General features: G+C 32.6%; 1 protein-coding gene across 3 annotated transcripts in view; it reads left to right on the top strand.

Moving 5' to 3' along the window:
- Positions 1-17,662, top strand: part of LOC143222837 (uncharacterized) — a 49,633-nt gene extending 31,971 nt beyond the window's left edge. For all 3 annotated transcript variants that reach the window (XM_076449919.1, XM_076449921.1, XM_076449920.1), the window contains 2 exons: positions 11,487-11,616; positions 12,309-17,662. In XM_076449919.1, the coding sequence (XP_076306034.1) occupies positions 11,487-11,616; positions 12,309-12,403 (225 nt within the window). In that variant the 3' untranslated portion in view covers positions 12,404-17,662. The remainder of the gene's footprint in view (positions 1-11,486; positions 11,617-12,308) is intronic.
- Positions 17,663-22,804: the final 5,142 nt, after the last annotated feature.

The following is a 22,804-nucleotide window of genomic DNA, read 5'->3' as shown; positions in this document are numbered from 1 at the left end:
ACTAAAGTGTCCTTATTTAAAAGACTCCGCCTTCCTGATCGTTCTACCGCCACAGAGATGGTGAAAATTGAAACAGCATATAATCAACAGAGCTTGTTTACTTTTATCTTTTATATGTCAAAAAACTAAACTTTTTATTTTCAACAATACCGTTACTAAGTTAAGAATCCTGCCTTTATTATAATAAATTTTCTTTACTGTTGTAATATATAATATAATACATCTATACATGAACATTCTTTTTACCAAAGATATATCTTTTAAGGTATCCAGATCACGAGGTTTGAAATAGAGTTTCATGTTATAAAGTAAGAATTATGCTAGATAATAATTGGTTAATTACTTAAAAGATTTTAATAGATATCTACAATCGTGTTTTCTAGTGTGTTTTAATGCATTCTAAATGTTAATCAGTATTATTTCATATATTCTAGTAGTACATAGCTGTATGTTTTAAGCCTCTAAAATAAGTACTTTCTTCTCTATTATGTCAAACACCACGTAATTGTTTCCAGTTCTTTACAACAGAGAAATGTACCTTATTTTGTCTAAACAGTATGAAACTTATATTCCAATTTTTTTACAACAAACAATTACTACGATGTTATTCCTAATATTATGAAACATTGTGTTCCAAATTATTTTAAATAAACAAATTTGCCAATATTTTGCCTAATATTATGAAATTTATGTTCTATTTTTCACACAGAAAAAAAAATATTATTGCCTATTACATTTTGTGACGTTAAACTGTACATTTCATTTTTTCACACATGTAAATCGCTCTGTATTATGTATAACAATAGAAACTATATGTTAGAAGTTCTTTCAAACAAGCGATTTATTGTATTTTATATCCAGTGCTATGAAAGTATTATACGTTCCACGATTTTCGGAATTACGAATTTTTCAATGTTACATCTATGAGTGTGAAAGCGTACGATTCAATTATTTCACATCAGCAAATTATTCTGTAATACATATAACAATGTGGCTCTGTATATTTTAATTTTTGTCATGCAAGTTGTTCTACATTATGTTTAAAATTGTGTAATTTTAAGAGTAAATGTCTTACACATCCTATCTCAAATGACACGTCTAATCTTGCGAAATTGTACAATAAATTTAAATTCTATACGTAAAATAGCGTAAACCCGTCTGATTTTTCTTCCTTCGTAATAACATACTATTTCACTCATATTACACTTATACAGTGAACTAGTTTCAGTTGATGTTTTTACACAGCAGTTCGTATTTCTTATATTGTTCTTAGCAGCGCGAAATGTAAAGGTGCAACTTGTTCATAATTCTCGTTGATAGTTTCATACATATTCCGTAAAAATGTAATATAAAAATAATATCAGTAACTTATTTAGTCTCTGAATGCAAATGACTTCATGAAAAATACTTATGTATGATTTAAAACGGGTAAGCGATGCACATGAAGTGACAGTGCAAAATACTAGTTTTAAATTAGCACTCAGCTAGCTTCCATTATAATCTGAATGTTTATTGGCAGCTACTATAACTATGGTGTTTACTGCCAGGAGTAATTGATCGCTTATCGATAGCAGCGACAGTATTAAGCGGTCACTCTGTTATCAGAAACAATAATTTTAGATGGTCAGTCTATTGACCACAATAGTGGTTACATCGGGTTAATATGTTGATAGCAGCAACTGTTATTCAGTTAATCTCTCAGCACAAGCAAGTAGTGTTAACTGTTTTAGTTGATAGAACCCATGGCATTAAGTGGTCAGTCTATCTAAAGCAGCGGTAGTATTAACTGTTTATTTGACAGAACCCATGGCATTAAGTGGTCAGCCTATCTAAAGCAGCGGTAGTGTTAACTGTTTAGTTGATAGAGTCAATGGTAGTTAGTGGTCGGGTAGTCTATATAAAGTAGCGGCAGTGTTAAATGCTTAGTTGACAGAACCCATAGCATTAAGTGGTCAGTCTATCTAAAGTAGCGGTAGTGTTAACTGTTTAGTTGACAGAACCTGTAGCATTAAGTGGTCAGTATCAAAAGCAGCGGTAGTGTTAAATGTTTAGTTGACAGAACCCATGGCATTAAGTGGTCAGTCTATCTAAAGCAGCGGTAGCGTTAACTGTTTAGTTGATAGAACCTATGGCATTAGGTGGTGCTATCTAAAGCAGCGGTAGCGTTAACTGTTTAGTTGACAAAATCTACAGTACTAGTTGGTCAATTGCACTTGACGTCTTGGCTTGTTGTAGCAGTTGCTGTAACTTTAAATTCTTGCTCAAAACACCATGTGAAACTTGCCCTATTTGTTGTCTTTTATTGTATTTGTGGATTTTTTACATAACTCGTAATAGAGTATTTCCTTCAGTTGTGCCGTTGCCCAGGTTTGATAACTTGGTAATATTTATAACTTTTACATCAGCTGTTTATCTTCCTGATACCCAGTGTTGTTATTTTAATAATAATACCAATACACGTGTTACTTATACAATTTACAGTTATATGAAGTAAACGTACTTCTCAGAACATTAACTCATCCCTTAAAAAGTGCGATTACGCATGTTTTATTTTCATGAAGTGAAAATGTTGTATTCTTCTACTTAGTACCAAAAGTGAATATGCCTCAAAATCAACATTTCGTTTCATTCAGCTTGTAAAATGTGAACGTGCAAATTTTACTTACTGGATTAGTTTATTCAAACAAAGGTTTCTTAACCATTGAAGTATCAATTTGCTGGTGAATCATACAAAGATACTAGCAGTATTGCAATTAATTCTGTTATTTTTGCTGGATTTGTTTGTATATTTTACATACAAAACTTCTGAATCCACGCTACTGTTTTAGTTAGTTTCTTACACTGGGTAATGTAATAGGCTAAAAATGTAAACTACCCATTATAATAAAATAAGTGGACTCCACGATGAAAAGGTATAAAACAAGTCGAAACTTGAGGATTAAACTGTCCATCTATAACTTTTACACGTTCTTAAAACTATCTGTTTTGCAAGAAGTTTAACAGCCCCTGTTATTAACGAACTTTCTATAGGTACAAAGCAACTTTAATGCTTATCTTTTTAACACATGCAACAGTTACTTGGACGGACGGACGTATCAACATTTGCTAAAAGTAAATGAATTTCAATGACAAAAAAGTCTAACATAAGGCTAACACAAAGAAAAAGATAAAGGAACTCGTTACCGTACACTTATTATTTAGAAGCCAATGTTAATTAGACTTTATGTGATGTAAGAAAACAGCCACATTGTTGCACATGTTACGAGCCGCCAGATTTTACGTTTGCTGCGCTTTTCAACTTGTCATAACACACTGTACATTGTCTATAATTTTCGCAAACATTTCTATTCCCAATGTTGTCCCAGCTACTGACTGAATTGTGCAACAAAACATCTCCAGCTGCACTTCAAAATAAATTAATGATTGAGCATGTTAATACCCGACATTTCATGAATGTCCCCTCCCCCCATCAACGTGTTGTACCTACAATCGTAAGAATCAGTTTATTGTACAATAGACATTCGAGGTTAGTGCGTCTAAAAACTCAAACTTACTCTTCGGAGTTATACAGCGTATATAACCTTTAGCTAAGATTATTTTACTCTTGGTCTAATGACATCTTCGAGACATCATTAAAATATATTTTGGTGTGTGTGTTTTCTCTTAGCAAAGTCACATCGGGCTATCTCCTGAGTCCACGAAACCCTGATTTTAGCGTCGTAAATCCGTAGACTTACCGCTGTACCAGCGGAGGATTATATTTTGGTAAGAGTCAGTGAGTTCATAATGAACGTATTTCATAACAATACACTGACTTTAATAATAATAATAATAATGATTAGGTATAAAATGCATAGACTGAAACAGTCTCTTCCAACATCGTGCACATTACTGATAGAACTTCCTCATTAAGAACGATATTAGCAAAAGTTCTATACGACTTCTCCTGAACAATAAAACATTAATTGAAACTACTTGAAGTGTCAACGCGGGGAAACACATTTATCGTACAGTAAATTTCTCCAGTTAATATTTACGTGTGTTACATCATTATGCTACCAAATTGTCATTCTTCCTCTTTATCGAGACAGAATATTTCTTTTTCTACATCGACGAATGGTATTTCCATTCGCCCGAGGTCTTTTTTTTTTTTCAATGAATGAGTTCTCTGAAAAGAAAATGTTACTGATGAAAGAAGGTAATCCTGTCTCTCTGAGTAGAAAAGTTCGAGAGAGGCAAGGAGATACCACTATGGCATCTTTCTCCCGTCTTCTCAGTATGACGATACTGGTTGATACAGCGAAAATGCCATATATTTCAGCTCTTCTCGGCGCATCACCAGAGCTCTAACACATTCTAGCCTCTGGGAATTTGATGCTAGCGGGCCCGGGTATTACCAGATTATTGCTGAAGTAATTGAAATCATCATAATTTATCCCTCTGTGAACGTAACGGAAATCCCTCGAGTGAAACACTTGAAAACTGGGTAAATACGCGGCTTTCACCAGCGTTAAGTCTCCCTGTGGTCCGCTGAAAGAACCTGACTTAGTCCATTTCTCAGCTCTTATAAGTGACAGAAACGACAATAGTGCTCAATGTGCGTTTGACGTGAAGTCAACTGTGCACTTAAGATGTATAAAAATAACATTAATAAAACATGGATATATACATACATATATATATATGTGTTTTCTATCTTTTATTCCACCTTCTTGAATTTCTAGCACCAACGTTTCACATTTGTGTGGTTACTTTGTTTTTGCTTTCACTAAAAATCCATCAACGTGATTGATTACCACATCTACGAGCTCAAACATTCCAGCAATTTACCTTTTTAAGCTATCCATAAAATACACAAATTCACAGATATATCATGTAACTTTTCTGTTTCTCTGTGTGTGTGTAGACTGTTTTCAGTCGCACTGTGTTGAACAGTTTTTATAAGTTAAATAAATCGAAACCGTTTATAAATATATTTAAGTTTTGTTTTATTGTTGATTAAAATATTATAAGGATAACACCATACTGGATAAACAAATTTGCCTTTTTTAATATAAATTATAAGACCAGCTTATCATAACACCACATTGAATGAAAAGCTCCTGTTTCCTTATGAACAGTAGACTGAAAAATTTTATAGAAGTACTTATGTTTTGGTTTAATTATTAATTAAATATATTCTATCTCTTTTAGTTAAATGTTTTAAGAAATTAAGAGAAATGGTGGCGCCTGGCCTATTGGTTAACGTGTTGGATCCGTACTTTCTGCTGTGGGTGTTTTGTAAGAATAAGAGTCAATCATGTTATTAAATTCAAAGTACTTGCAGCAAGGTATGCTGTTGAGTAACTGACTCTCCGCCAGTAAGCAGTTGAAAAATTCGGAACGGCTCTAACTGAACACTAGAGGGATCTGTATTTTCTGTTTAGCCTATTTCGTACACGATTTAGCTCAATTTGAAAAGACAGTATTCCTATCCGGATAAAATTTTAAGTTTGATGTAAAATTGAATAATTTGGAAATCTTGGCTGAAAATATCCTCACCTGGTGTTACAAATCATCAACTGGTGTTACAATGCATCATGACTTTTCTTTTTGTTATGTATTGATTTAAGATATTACATACTTTCAGTTTGGTATATAGAATCGGCTTAAATGAAAGTTACTATCTTAGTTGTGATCTCACTATTTATCGAAAGGATATTTTTAATTACGTAAAACTTGTTCGTTCATAGCTTGTATATGTGATATTGAAACAAAAATGTATATTAAATCAGGATTAAAGTAAGAACACACCGCTCTTTATTAGTTCATTGGACAAATGTGATAAAACTGGATCACGAAGTAAGTTGATTCCTATACCTACATATAAACAAATAGCTGAATACTTACCTTTACAATTACCCTAAATTCAAACTAGTAGAAAAGGGGAAAGCTAAATCGGCAAAATTTTTCTCGTTAGTTGATGGTATTGTCTGGAACACGTTAGCTTCTTTAACCGGCGCTGAACAGACTCTCCTTATGGTTAGACTGATCTCAGGCTTCTCACACGAAAAGGATCCCGTGCCATATCGCGCACGAACGTCTTGGAATATTATCGCCGGTTGAGCACGGGTGAAAAATGCACGAAAAATAACACACATATTGCCGTCAGTTAGAGCACGCCGTCACTGCTAAAGCCGTCGAAAAAACCGTAGAGACGGGAACTCATGTTGACTGTACATGAGGATATTGTGTTCGTGCATTATTTAAACGTTTTCTGGTTACACAGTTCTTTCTAATGTACGAACTAGTTAGTTATACTATCATACTGGTAAAAATATTTATCGTTTTCTTATAAAGTATTACTTAACTAGTCATAATACTATACAAGTTAAACTAATCATGGTTATCTACATATCTTTTTAGCAACCCCATGTTGCTTATAGCAACCTGATGTTGTTTATAAAAACTAAATAGAAATTCTATGGAACACCAATTATTAAGATTATATCGTTAAATGACAAGGAACCTTTTAACAGGTTACACACACACACAAACAACAATTAAGAAAACGATGCTTAAAAATACACACACTTATATATATATCTTAATGCTTGGAGACGAAACAGATGCTGACAATATATAAAATTCTTACCCTGAAACTAATACAGATTCAGTGGGAAACGCTGAGCGAAATCCGCCTGAAAAAAACAATGTCAGTAGCAAGTTTACGTCGCTTGGAATCATGCTCGTTTGAAACTGGAAGTTCTGTCACTTTAGATCCTGCCCGGCATGGCCAGGTGATTGAGGCACTCGTGTTGTAATCTGAGGGTCACCGGTTCGAACCCCCGTCACATCAAACATGCTCGCCCTTTCAGCAGTGGGGGCGTTATAATGTAACGACCAATCCTACTATTTATTGTTAAAAGAGTAGCCCAAGCGTTGTCGATCAGTTGTGGTGACTAGTTGCCTTCCCTGTAGTCTTACACTGCTAAGTTATGGACAGCTAGTGTAGATAACCCTCGTGTAGCTTTGCGCGAAATTCAAAACAAACAACTTTAGATCCCTCGATCTAAACTTTTACCACGATAGTTTGTCCTAGTTCTAAACACGTGAGTGTGCTGATCTATTATGTGGGAGAACTGAATTGATGGACATTTTTTTTAATCCATCAGATACATGTTGAGAAACGTTTCCGTTCTATATGGCTTTAATTTGTGTTTGTAAAGAATAAAAGTAAAAGAAAGCCTTATTATTTATACTTCAATAAGTACGTTCAACTTTGGTAAACATGGAAACTAGTCTTAATAAGGTTACGGTTTAAACACTAAAAGCTGGAGAAGCATTGTGAAGCAATAGGAAAGTTGATACGATGCTCTAATTTAGAAATATTTTTGTTAATGACTTGAATGGTTTCACTCACTTAAAAACGTAACTTGATGATAGAAAATAAACATGACACTCTCGAATGTTTATAAAAATAAACGACGGCATTTTAAACGTCCTGTTTGTATAAATTTTATATTTATTGTTCTCATTATTGTTAATTTACTATTAATAAGCCAACAGCTAGACGGGAACAAAAATAATTTCACAATCTAGAAAGACGTTAAAGTGATTAACATTGTCCTTTATTGTTCACTGAATAGACAGCTTTTAATTTTACAGAATACAAGTCAATTTTGTATATTTTTTAAGTTGAAACTTCTCTGTTCAAGCATAACAGTATTTGATCATTTCACGTAAATGTGATCTATTATGTCTTTATTTGTTAATTTAAAGAAGACTAAACACAACTGTAACTGATAATATATAAACCCATGTTAAAGTATTATATTTATAAAACATTTTGGTAAATATCACAAATGAATCAATAAATTTGAGCATGTGGTGGGGGATACTAATAAACTAATGTCATCCAATAACCATACTAATAGTTCAATATTCGTCTGTCGCTATCCCTATGAAATGTTCTTGTTTACATGAGAGATAGAGAACGAACACATTTATAAAATGGCGACTGCGGGCGACATTGGTTTTCAATTAGATTAGATTATAATTGAAGTTGGATGAAAATAATTTACCACCAAAATGTTACTGACCAATTATGATGAGGTTCTAGGAACGACGGAGAAAAATAGGTCGTACCTATGTTGAAACGTTATTTTTAAGTGCCTATCTCCTCAACACTATAGTAATCTAACATGTTTTGTGTGTAGAAAATGATATCTTGTTTCTGTAATACAAGTTATATAAGAATCTCTTGTGTATAATATACTATGGTATTTACTGTTTCTTTGGACGTTAGGATTCAGGTGATTTTTATAAACTGCAAATCTGAACATATCATCTAACGATATGTAAAGATAGATATGAATTTCTTTTTTGTTTATCATCATATGACGAGATAGTAGTTGACAAACTGAAGTGTATATTTATAAAGTTCTTCTCAGACCTAGCGAGTTTTATTGTCAGGTCTTCTCAGGACAAGAACTAGTTACGTTCCAGTTATTTATATGTATTACACATGTACCCACGAAATTTTCACGTTTAAAATAAAATAATAATTTTCCAAAATGAAATTAGATTTTTCTTTGGATTGTCTTACAAGTAAAATTAATCTAGAAAAGGAAAATTAATTATAAACTAAACCATAAATACTCCAGTCATATAAATAAGAAAAATGACACATTTCCGTCTCCATAGTGCTGGGAAGTACCGTTTTTAAATCTATACGTGTAGAACATAAAGCACGTGAGTCTTGAATATACCACAGTTATATAAATCTTATTCCCAATACTCAATGAACATGTCATATCTTATTTTTATGCATACAAAAACCACGTAACCTGCTGTATCTCTTTAATACTCACGTAACATGAAATATTTAGTCCCGAAAACCGTGAAAAACAATACGCAGTAAATATGAAATTCTTAATTATCTGGTATATATATATGTATGTGTGTGTATAATTCAATTTTGTTGATAGGAAATAATATACAAATAAAAGAATATACTTGAAAAAATAAAAATGCGTTCTTCTTTTTTCAAGTAGTTTTTATTATTTATCTATTTACTTATTTATCAAGTTTTTAAGTTTCCTTCTCTACATAATTAAATATATTTATATTTCATCTAACACTGAGATATGTTGTGTAAACCTCATTATATCATTTCTTTTTAATGTAGTCTGTTGAAAAAAATTGTAACTTACTTAATGGCTTACCTAACTTATACATATATATACACATATATAGCATGAAATACCTTATTTGGAAGCTTAGAATTAATAATAACGTCATATTTAAGGACAGAGTTAACATAGCAACGTAAAAATGAAATAAAGATGCAAGTGTTAATCGGAAGAATTTAACTTATAAAGAAAGCTACTGGTAATGAAGACATATCTGTCGTCACTATTTTTTTTCTCTAGAGGCTAAAAAATTAAAAAAACACCATTCTTGGTTAGGCTTAGCCGTAACGTACGTGAGGGAATAAACATGTCTCATTCGCGAACAGTAATGTGTTCATATAGATACAAAACTCGCCTCTATTATCTGACGTGTTACAAGTAATTTTGTATATGTACAACAACAAGCTCCAGGGTTTGAGTTCTGACGGTGGGTAGTGTTAAGATAGCTCATTGTGTAATTTGAACTAAGAAAACAACAACCGTATTTTCACATATAGAATTGACTTGAAATACCCTTGCGGTTAAGACTCTCGACTTGTACTTTGTAGATTGCGGGTTCGAACCTATGTTATTGAATACACGCTCCTTTTCAGCTGTGGGGACGTTATCATGAGCGATTAATACCACTGTTCGTTTGTAAAGCAGCCGAAGAGTTGGCGATGGGTGATGTTGCCTATTTCTAGTTTATCACTGCTGAATTAGGGAGTGTTTTTTTAGATAGCCCTCGAGAAGTTTTGCGCGAAATTCAAAACAAATAAAAAAACGTGTAACAGTCGTAAATATAATTCATTACGGATCCTAGTATTGTAGGTATTATAGAAATAAACTTAAAATCATGAATACTTTTTAATTATTAGACAATACAATAATCTCAAATTTGCCGTCCAATCGACGTCTGCATTTCTCTTCAATTTTTTAAAAACATTTGTGTTTTTCCCATCTTTTGTGTATTGAATAAATATCTTTAACAATTGAATCATGTGTTTTAGAGGGTGAGAGAGAGCACGTTAGGCCAAAGGTTATTATATTTGTCTGCAATCTCTCCGTAGGCTAGAAAGCTTACCGTAAAAAAATAATGAATATAACTGAGAAAACATATTAAATAATAAACGTCGCCCTTTGATATACAATTGAACATGTTTCAATTCTTTTGTTATGTCTCATCATTTCTATCTGACGTCCTTCCCATATGCCTGTCATTGTGTGTGAACTATGATGAATTTATGACCTTTTGGCCCAACTAGGTAAAGTGCGTTACATCTGATCTCGAATGTGCTCACACACTAATAGACAAGTGATCGTACCTACATGCCTCCAGGCACAAACACACAGAGAGGGATGTTATGGAAACAGAAAGAAAAGAATTTTAAAGAGTAGCTACAGAAAAGCCCCCTAGTAGAACAGCGATATGTCTGCGGACTCACAACGCTAGAAACAGATAGCCCATTGTGCAGGCTTGTGCTTAATTACAAATAAATAAACATAAGCTACAGAAAATGAAAATAAATATATTATGATTTGTCGACTAGATTGTCTTTGGGGCTCATTTTTGATATAGGAATATTATTTTTATTGTCATACATTAGTTGGGATTTTTTAGTTTCGAAACAGCTCAATATCTCTAAATATGTTTCCTCACATTTATACTAAACATTAAACCTAAAGAAACATTTTCTTCTTAATTCAGTAAAGTAGAGTTTTCTCTAAGTTCTAGGTGTAATAAAAGTAGCGTAACCAAGGTGAAGTGCTGTTTATTATCATGTTGTATCACATGATACAAGTCACCAAAATAAATTTTGTAAAGTTTCGTAATTGTTTTTTATTAGTTAATTTACTTAGATAATTTATACATTATTTTAATTAAGTTATTCTATTATCTTATGAAATTGTTAGTGACACCAACACATATTGACTCATCGATCATTACATAAAGGTTGTAGAAGTCTTTATGATGTTTTATTTTAGCTGAATGTAGCCAACCAACTTCTTCATAATGTAATATCATTCCTATATAAATAATCCATTTTTTAAAGTACATTACTCTAATTAAGTCAGTCTGTCGTGATAATTAAAGTTTACTGTAAACCATCACGTCCACTTTTCAGTATGTTTGCTCATTTGATTATATCTTTATCACCTTCAGGAGTTCTGTGAAATATTTCAATGAAATTTCAACAGTAAAAAGGTCACTGTCACGTCAATGCTATTTTTCTTAAATTAATAACGAAGACTTACAGATAATGAATCCATATTCGATTCTTGTGAATTAGAATATGGATAATACAAATAATATATCATTCTGATCCTTTTCAGAAGTCAAGGACGAAGCAATTATTATGTGGAAACATGAGGGGCTTATGTCAAGTTTTATTTGTTTTCCTTTTGGTGTGTATAAAAACCGAAGCATTACCACGCAATTATTTAAGAAGAAAGTGTTTTCCAGGTAAGAAAAAGTGAACAAAAGGATTAATAATGTTGTTTTTTTATTTCCTTGGTTATTAACTTATGTGTGAAGAATCTGAGAATTTAAACCCATAAAGGAGTGTAGATGTTTCACAGTGAAACATGAACTTAACACAATCACTTTTTTATGGATCTTAGCTTCTTGCATCATTTCAACAATTGCTGAAATGTCAAATTAATCTCAAAACATTCGTAAAGAATTAATGCTACACTATGTTATTTATCTAAAAATATACTTTACCGATGAAATGTTTTAACCTATTACTTTTTTATTATTTGGTTAGTAGTCTTATTCACACACACACATGCACAGAAGTTGTTTTGTCAGAGTTATTTGCAAATTATCTGTGTATGAAATTTCAAAATTTAAGTAACTTTTTACTTGTATTTCATTCAGTAAAGCCATTCCTTTTGACTTGAATCTTACATAATGTTTTATTATATAACGCAACCATTTTTTGTTATTGTTGAGCAATAATACAACAGTAATAATAGGTTCTTAGCTAATCAATACTTCAGCTTGTACATTAATATTCTTCAGCAGTTGTTGAATTGCTATGTTTGATATTTCAATAAATATATCATTGGTTATCAACATCTGGTTTTGCACAATTGACATGTATTGAGCTTCAGTCCATGTGACATTTTTATTTTTATTTTCCCAACTTCAAGCCCAGGATCAAAGAGACGAACAGCCTTTGAGTTCGCGTGCAAAGTTTGAGTCCAATTTCAAATCCAAGGATGTGAAGTCTTGTCTGGATTACTAGCACTAAATAAATACGATGACGTCCTAAAAAATATGGTCGCAAAAAGGTGACGTGATAAGTGGAATATTCAAGGAAAATACATTTCAAACTTTTCAGCTCGTGAAAATGGAATCTTGTGATTACGTGACATCTTAGTTATGCACTTTTGATCTTTTTTGTACCTATAAGCACTGTTGGTAGTTGAAGCACTAATCTCTGGCATTTATAAATAAATTCAATTCTGGCTTCAAAGATCCTAGAAGAAACAAAAGAAAGTATTGAAATATCAATAAATTAATTTGATAAGAACCTTTCAGTAAAATGATAATAGTTTTGATCTGACGGTATAAGTTATCCATGTTGTATTAAATGCACAAAACATAAAATTTCTAAGTATTAAACGACTATGTATTGTTCGAAAACACGATAGTTTCAAGATGTGTTAAAATTGTTCTTATGTGAATATTTCAATACAACTTTAATAGTCTATTTCATGTTTAATGATTATTTTAAACATGTAGTAATACACATATATTTTTGTGGTTTTGCGGAATAATTAAGATGAGAGCGGCTAGGCATGGCCAGGAAGTAAAGGCACTGGACTCGTAATTTGAGGGTCGGGGATTCGATTCCTCGGCACACCAAACATACTGGTCCTTTCAGCTATGGGGGCATTATAACGTTATGGTCAATCCAATTATTCGTTGGTAAAAGAGTAGCCCAAGAGTTGGCGATGGGTGGTGATGACTAGCTGTCTTCCCTCTAATCTTACACTGCTAAATTAGAGACGGCTAGCGCAGATAGTCCTCGTGTAGCGTTGCGCAAATTTCAAACCAATGAAGATGAAGAGTTAGTATTATTAATGATATAATTGTATTGACTATTACTTTTGTTTTTATTACGTGTATTAATAAAAATACGCACCTTCTGGACAGGTATAACTACTAGTTCCTGCTGAAGCCTATTAGGCTTTTGCCCTTTTCTGAAAATGTCTGGAAGTTCTATAATAATGTACTCATATTTGACATTCAATAATATTCACCATTCAGGAGAGAAGTAATTTTATTGCAATTCTAGTATTAAAATTAGATATCATCACATTATTACACCACAGAGTAGATTCTATTGAAGTATTTATCAATGAAAGAGCCTTGCTTTTCTGTTGCAACACTTATGAAAATAAAATAACTTTTTAAAGTTTGTTCATTATTGTTTTATATTTCAAACGTAATCCGTTTTTGCAATTTTTGTTCGGTAAATCTGAAACATGTCATTTTTTTGTGTGGAAATTTCAGTTGTGTTATTTATTACTCAACTATAATAATACTGTCTGCTTACAAAAATATTACACAGTTATGTACGGTGATGAATGGTGCAGTAGTTTCCGAGATCGGAGTTTTAGACGTATACATCGCTAACTACATTATAATAATATAATTTCAACATTGTTTCGACCGGTGAATTCTTCGGTCGTCGCCAGGTGTTATATCAATCACTTTTTGTGTGTCACAACCAGAGAGTTTTTTGTGGACTTACTAACCAGTAATTAGCTATTAGTTGTTTTTGAATCATAGAGTTGAGATTAACGAAGATTTTTCAAATAATAACATACGAAAATTGAATGATAAGTTTATTTATTTCAAAAACTTGGCTGGACTTCTGGATTCTATTGCCTTCAAGTAATTAGATTTATCCAGACTTTAAAGATGAGAGGCGTAGTTCAGCTAATGAGAATAATTTAAAGTTTCAATATTGACAGAAGACTTTAAGATAATTATGCGAATCAGACCAGCAGTTCCGTGATTTAATGGATTATTCCTCGTGAGTAGCAAATTCAGATTCAGACGATAGAGAATATAATTAGTATGGCTATCTATGTAAGACGACTTAGATAAAGTAACACGCGCTGAGATAATTTAATTCTGGACTTGGTAACAGCACGCAAACCAAAGTCTTCAAAATTTTCTTATGATACAATAAAAGTTGAATATAAAAGTAAATATGGACTGTAACCTTAACCTTTCTTCCTGGAGCCAGTATAATATATCACGCATCAACCGTTTGTTTGTTCATGCTTGCGTAGCTTTAGTCAAGACATGAGTTTAATTCTGTTAAGTTATACTAATTAGATTTGTGAACCAGGACATTTGCATAAGGGCTGCTAGTTTTAACTTAATTTAGGCTTAGATGCGGTGCTGTGGAAAATTGAAAAAAATGTTCTTTGGAGAAACGTGTGTAAATTAAGCATCAGCGCCAAGATTCAAGCTTTTCTGCTAAACAGTTATATCGCTATGGTAAACTTACATGTCAGCAACGACATTTTCTATCGTGGGGCCTTTTATAAAATAACATTATAATTGATTACCAAAATGAATAAATACTGTAATTTCTTGTTTCAAATTACCGTGATAGTATGACATATTGTACATGATGTTTCTCTTTACATGCCCAACTTTATTCACTGCTACGAAACATTTATCATAATACATCTTCTAACAAAGACTTTATATAGGATTATGATGGGAATTTAATAGATTGTATAAACAAAACTTTGAATCTTGACTTCAAACTCACCATTCAATTATTTCCAAAATGAAAACATCATTAAAATTGATAAATGAATATATTTCAGTCTTATATTGTGCTATTCACAATTTTAGTATATTGACTATCCAGCGTTTTTGTATTTAACATACATATGTGGTTTACACATATTAGGCCTAAGAAATGGCTGCCAACCAGCACAAAAACGTTCCAAATATTCTCACGATGAGATGTTTTGTATCACAACATTGCTTTTAGGGAATCATGTTTTGAACGAAGAGGTTTATATTACTGACAAAAATTTCAATATTTTAAATATTACTTTTAAATAATTTATTCCAAAAGTGGGTACTGCAAAAAATAAGTTGTGTCGACTAATAAAGTAATTACACGTAATTATATCTACTTAAATTACGAGCTTCCTCCGACAAAATAATAAACAGAACATCTTGAAAATATTGTTGTAAATTAAATTAAAACAAACTGTCTAACAAGTAACTAAGGGAATGTAAAGTTTTTTTACCGGAAAAAATACATAGAAAACACCCTGTGAAACACTATGAAAATCGTGTGAATCATGCGAAATTACTATAGTAACACCTTGGAGAGGCTTACACTATATTCCAAAAGTGTTTTAATTCTATATGTGTTTCTTCACATATTTCGAACGGTTTATTTGTTTATTTTGAAGTTAAGCACAAAGCTACACAAGGGTATCGAAACCCGGTTTCTATCGTTGCATTTAACCTAGCACTGCGAAAAAGATATGTTAGTGCTTTAGATTGTCTCCTTATAGGTTATAGAGAGTGTGTGTGTGTTTTTTTATAGCAACGCCACATCGGGGTATCTGCTGAGCCCACTGAGGGGAATCGAACCCCTGATTTTAGCGTTGTAAATTGTAGACATACCGCTGTACTAGCGGGGGGCTACAGGTTATAGAAATTATTGTATTGGTTTCTAATATTTCAAATTAATTTTCATTATATATTGTATTGAGGTTTTTTATGACTTGCTCAGAAAATAACAGAATATTCTCAAAATGTTGATAAATAATGAAGGAACACAATATATCAGTTATTGTTAGTTTAATTTCGTTAGTTATTATTAACATACGGAATGTAAACAGAATAATTTCACTAGAGAAATCAGATATATAAAACCTCGGTCCTTAATGGTGTTTACCTTGTAATCTTGAAATTTATTTATATACCATTATAAAGGGAATTGCAAATTTGTTTTCCATTTGAGGAGCCTCCTAGTGGCACAGTAGTGAGTCGAGAGATTTATAACGCTTATAAAGATGGTTTCAATACACTTGATGGTACAGCACAAATACCTCATTGCGTAACTTTGTGCTTAACTACAAATAAATAAACCAATTTCAGGAATATTTTTGTAACTCCACAATCTTATTTGTTTTCTCTGCGAACTCATTCAACCAGATAGATAAACGGGTTTCGATACTCGCAGTGAGAACAGCACACACACCCATCCCTTTGTTTTCAATAACACACAAAATTATTTATATTTTTTCTCCAAGTAAACGAAAATCACGTTTATCCTATAGCCTCTTTTTAAACCAGTTTTGAGATGTAACAACTTCGCAACAAGCGTGTAACAGTAACATGTGGTTCTCCAAGCTAGAACACTAAGTTATAATTAGATTTCCTTTAATAATTTGTAGTGTTAAATTTTAGACTAGCGTGAGAATGCTGATTGTGTTCCTCAAATGGATAAACATTCAAGATGTGAGCGTTTTAACCAATAAGTTTACTCCTTACAAATCGATAATGAACAATTCGAATGAAACTGAGAACCAAAGGACGGATGAAAGTTGAATAGCAAATATCTCTACTGTTACTGTTAAGTTAATGTTTTCTAGTGCAAAACCACTCACTAGACTGTCTGTACTCTGTCCATTGTGTACAATCAAACCAATGGTTTTATCGTTGCAAGTCCATGCACTTACCTCTGACCCACCGGTGGATTAATGGAAAAGCAGCAGCTAAAATAATGAGAACAAACTGAATGAACATAAAAAGCAAAAAAACACGATAATTTTCAGTTTGATAAATGCACTTTTATCCCAGATCATGATGGCGACATCTATTGTTACTGGAAAAAGACTAAAATAAGGTTTAGTAAGCCTTTAGTTATATAAGAAAAGGTTAATGAGTATATTTGAAAGTTTTCATAAATTGTACTTTTAAAACACAATCATGGAAATATAAGCTCACACAAAGAGCAGGTTGGATTGATTTCTGGTCTTAATTTCTATTTTATTACTGAAACTCTATGAGCTCTAAAATATAAACCAGAACAAGAATAACATTATTCTTATCTATGTATATTTTTAAAATACAGACTTTCTCCTGAAACATTTAAGTCAGTATAATGGTGTTGTTCTATTCTGAGGCTTTTGCATTAAATACGTAACATTGTAAATAAATATCATACTTTACCAGCTAGTGTCAGGTCTGCTTTTTTTTTCTTTTCTTCTTAGCTGAAAACTGTGAACATGTTTCCGCTGCGTTGCGTACTTTATGACATCTGTTACAATAGTAACTACTGAGACTTATTAACACGTAGCAAATTATTTCGTTGTAAAACATACTTTACTTATTGCTATTAAGCATTTTTAAATTGAGCTATTTTTTAGATTATGTTTTGGAGAAGTTTCCATGACCAGTTGGACAAAGATTCGATTAAGAAAGAAACAAAATTATAGAAAAACGTTTCTGTGTATTTTTGTGATTGGTTGATATGTTTCCAATTTCTTTGTTTTGAGAAATGTATTAAATGCATATTTCTGAAATTACGTTTGTGATATGTCAATTTATCAAAATGTAAACGGAGATGTATTTTAACCTGCTGCTACGTACACTCATGTTAAGAATAAATGTTGTGTTAGTTTGACTTTAAAACTTATTTTTCTTACGGAATTCACACCTCTCTCTCTTCCTTCTTTTTTATCTTAGTGAAAAAGCGTTCGTTACTACTCAGGACACTCAGAATATTTCTTAAGCCTAAGAGATTCCACATCCTATTACTCTTATCACGAAAATGTCATCATAGTTTGAGGCAACAGGCTCGTATACGCTTTTACAGAAAGTCACTACAGCTTATCAGTATAATAGTTAAATATTTAAAGTCATCAAGCTTTACCTTCAATTCAGTATACAGGTCGTTTCTCTACTTAGCACAACTTGTATTTTAGCTCTCCCACAATAGCATTCCAACTATAAAACATACCACTGGGTCTCTTGCATTGCTTTACTATGGACTCCTTGGTGGTACAGCTATAATGCTAAAATCAGGGGTTTGTTTACGCCTCGGCGGACACAACAGAGAGACAGATGTGGCTTTACTATAAGAAAGCAAACACATGCTATACTGTGTTCAGAAACAACATGGAATGTTGCATTTTTTATGTCTAGGCATTAATACAGTTGCGTGTTAGAACCTCGGATATTTTAATTAAAATTCTTTTTTACTGACAGTTAAACAATGAGTGTGTGTTTTCTTATAGCAAAGCCACATCAGGCTATCTGCTGAGTAGGATTGAACGCACTACACCCTGCAAAGGTTTGTAACGGACAACCATTTAATTATAATTATATTGTCAAGTTAATCTGATTAGTTTAATAACAGTTAAAGTGTAGAGCTACGATAATTCACCTCTGCATCTAAGCAAGTATGATGATGCATTGAGGTTTGCTTAGAAAGCGCGTTACTGCAATGTATGTATTTGTGACAGTCTCAGCTTTGTCTGAATGTCATGATGAACCTCAAAACCAATAGATGGTCTCTCTACTTGGGAGATTTCAACATCTAGTATTGGATCGTTCCTTATTTCGTGACATGCTACTTCTGATTCACTTACTATCAGAGTAGTAGTGATTGGTAACATATCTCTACCAGCTATATCTCTCCAGACTACATCTTTGACGCACCAGTACAGTGACGGGGATCATAAATTCTAGAGGTTAAAAGCTTGGAAATATTTTCATACTGATCATATGGCAAGGTTAAAAGCTTGGAAATATTCCAATATTGATCATCTGGCATCTCTAGTAAATGCCAAAGGGGCCGGTTCCCTAAACGATTAGTGTCAGTCCTTATATAAAAAAAGTAAACATAACCAAGTACGAACTACTTTCGTGTGGTTCATATATTATGTCTATTCAGAATCAACAAAACGCAACGTCTTCAAACACCTCACTACATCAAAAATACATTAAAATAAAATAATACAATTTGTAAATACAAAGCTACACAATGAGTTCTTTGTGTTCTGCCCACCATGAGTATCGAAACCCGGTTTTTAGTGCTGTAAGTTCGCGGATACACCGCTGTGCTACTAGGAAGCATAATTAAATAGATACTAGACTGATTGGTCTTTATTATCAGAAACTTAAATTTAAAAATAAATGTTTCACATACTGATGTTAGCAGTGACTCTTTTCTTATCTGGGCTAATCACAGGGCAGGATATTTGGTCAGGTTGTCATGTCACAAGAAGTCATTCAGGCAAAACAGATGTCTAAGTTAAACTATTATTCTTAAATACATTCGATTAACTTGCCCGTCATAATACACATCAGCTCATTTTGTTTTTAATTATCTCTCAAAACAAAACATAACTGTTCGTATAGTAAAGAGTTGAGCCAATCGCAAGTGGCTGACCTGCTACGACGAACAAAATGTATTTTGCTCAGTCTGCCTAGCAGTTGTGAGAGTTTTGTAACAAACCCATTTACCAAGAAATAAAAGAATGGAGGTACTCACATCTGCGAATCAAAAACAAAACTTGAAAACATGTCATGCCCAAAGGCTGGTAGAAAAATGCATTTATCACAGCCAGCAACACAAATATTGATAACATATATAATATTTAATAATCGAATAACCGTTTACCAAGAACAACTGTAAAAGATACAGAAAGTAGATGAGTCAGTGAAATACACTGAAAAAGGCTGTGCATACTTTAAAGGATATCCTGTGTACCATGGCAGTTATTTTGGTTTGTCCTAATTCTTAGCAAGCTCATCGGTTTTGTATAAAAACATAGTAAAACGTAAAGAAAAAACAAATTGCATTCTTTGGGAAGGAAGGCAGATGATCATTCATAACATTGTTCTCAAAAATAACAGTTAACACTGTTATCCATACAGTTCAACAACGTACTCAGAAGACTGTTACTAGTATGGTGAGGGAAAATGGGATTTTATCAGAGCAAACTGACGCAACTAGGAATATAATTTCGAAATATCAGTGCTCTGATGTCATGAAATACGTAATTGATCACATTCACGAAAAATTCAGTACTGTTATCATACAATACGTAACGGATCATACTCGCGAGAGATTCAGCATACTTACCATACGTAATGATTCACATTCACGAAAAGTTACTTGTGGTAGTAGATCGTGCATCTGCAGCGAGAAAAAATTATTTCATTTTATAATATGTATTTTCAAGTCCTGAGAACTGAAAAGCATGAATATACTGACAACACAACGTAAATATACAATGATAATAGACAGGCACTATATTTATTACTTGTTGAAAATGATTATTCTAAAAGCATCGTTATTCAGTTGGAGGAACGATACTGCAGTGTTTATTCAGGAGTTTTGACAGCAGACGAGTTCATGGGAAAATGTTAGTCAAAACTCTTACGATCGGTGAAACTCGTTAGTGGTCCAAGGATGTAGCACTGAGAAGATATACGAATTATTTTCAAAATCGTAGTAGTGATGTACTACAAACTCTACTCATCTCATAAAGCAATACATCAATATTTTTTTATTTGTGTGGCTTATAAGGATGTACCTAGCCGTACGTTCAGCCAGTATAAATGTATTTGTGTTATTTATAAATATATATGGGGCTGATCAGTCAGTCAGTATAGAATCATGCATGTATGGAAACTGATTTAGTGAGTGCACTAATATGAATTAGGAAATGAGCCTTATTTAAAGTATATTAACGTATTTCAGTAATCATCAAAGATTCCACTCTTTCAAACAAAAGAAAATATCTAATAAAATCTATAAAAGTCTGTGTTCTTGTGATTACAGTTAAACGTTGTAAGTTCTTCCAGCTACATTACACACACATACATATATATATCAGATGTTTTTTTATTCGAACAGTTAGTGTTTTTAATCAAGTCGAAACCTACCACTACCATACCGTCATTTAATGATATAGTTTTAAATATATAAAGTGCTGGTACATTGTATTCAAAGCATCTCTGTGTAGGTCTCTCGTAGTGCGTATTTGCCAAAGATCGAATAATAAGAAAAGAAAACTTCGGGCACATGTAAATAATTTAGTTTCAATTTATTATTCCAAGTTTCTGTTTCACAAAAGTTTTCTTTATTTACAAAAAGTCCGAACATCTGTAAACAGTTTACTGAAATATGTTTATACACAATTAAAGCATATACAGCAAATAAACACAATGGAGTAATATCGTGCACATTGCCGAAGTGACACTGGTGCTTACACTGAAACATTTAAGACGAATTCGATCATTGTAGTTCATAGAAGTTCTTTATGTCCACAAACTTTGCAAATTTCCATGGTAATGAGTATTCATGTGCGACAGTCTCGACGAGGCTGGTGTATATAATAATGCCAGGGGCGAATTTTAGTCCTTGTCTCTGCCAAGGGGTATTGAATAAACTTACTCGCGACAATTCCATCTGGATTATTTTACTTGTGTTGTGATATCATTACGTAACCGATAGCTTTTCCTTCGCATCAGAGGGTCTTGACCCTGATATTACCAACGACTTAAGAAAGCCATGTCATCTATCACTGTTCTAAGACAAAACTCAGATGGAGGTCTCGTGTATTTCACTTTTCGAATAACCAGAGCGATGAATAATTCATTAGCATCTTTTCAGTAAAAAGGCATAGCTTGCTTTTAATATAATTATTTTGAGAATTCATCTTTAAGCACCATGAGCAATGGACATATAATTTTATTACAAGTCATTGAGAGCGTTGCGTTTGAAACTAGTCTCACAGAACCAGGTTTTGACGTAACTGTAGATTAATAAAATTAGTGAATGTTCATAGAATCTACGACTTTTCAACACTTTATATGATACATATAGAGAGGAAACAAGATAATTTTATTCGAAACAACAATCGAAACAACATTTTGAAGAAAAAGATATTCATGTTTTCTATATACGTTAAAGCCATATACTCATCCAAACCCGATTAACATCCTCATCCAAAATAAGAAGGTTATGATAAAAATGACAAACAGGCTTCAACTCACAAATACCTTTAAATCTCTATCGTAAAACTAGACATATATAACAGATGAGGTTTAGAAGTTTAACATAAAAATTCACAAGATTTCAGCCACGACTTGAAATCAAAACAACAGCTGAAGAAAATGGAATCAAGTCAGTAAAAGAAAATGTTACTAAACATTTATTTTTGTAGTTACACACAAATCTATACAATGGGCTATCTGTGATCTGCCCATCAATTGTATCAAAACCCGGTTTTCAACATTGTAAGTCCGCAGACACAACACTGTGCCACTAAACAGTTATAGTTGATGTATGTAATCTCTGTGGTAACAACAAATTGATGTGTTTATTTTATAAAGTTCATGCAAAAAAAATCCTACCTATCAAAAATGTATTTGTTTTTGCTGAGGTGGTCATTATGAATTAAAGTACTGCATAGTCTGATAGGTAATATATATATGCAACATAGTAATAATTCTCTTTTTCAAGTTTGATACGAGAACATAAAGTTAGCACGGGCAACGGCAGATTTACGTACGTACTTTTTAAGCAATATGCGTTATAGTGAAATATAAATATACTATAATAACCACCAGC

The sequence above is a fragment of the Tachypleus tridentatus genome, chromosome 8, assembly GCF_004210375.1.
Source record: "Tachypleus tridentatus isolate NWPU-2018 chromosome 8, ASM421037v1, whole genome shotgun sequence".
In the NCBI taxonomy this organism is placed as follows: Eukaryota; Metazoa; Arthropoda; class Merostomata; order Xiphosura; family Limulidae; genus Tachypleus; species Tachypleus tridentatus.
The sequence above is the reverse complement of the archived record's forward strand: the minus strand, read 5'-3'. Positions and strand labels throughout refer to the sequence as shown.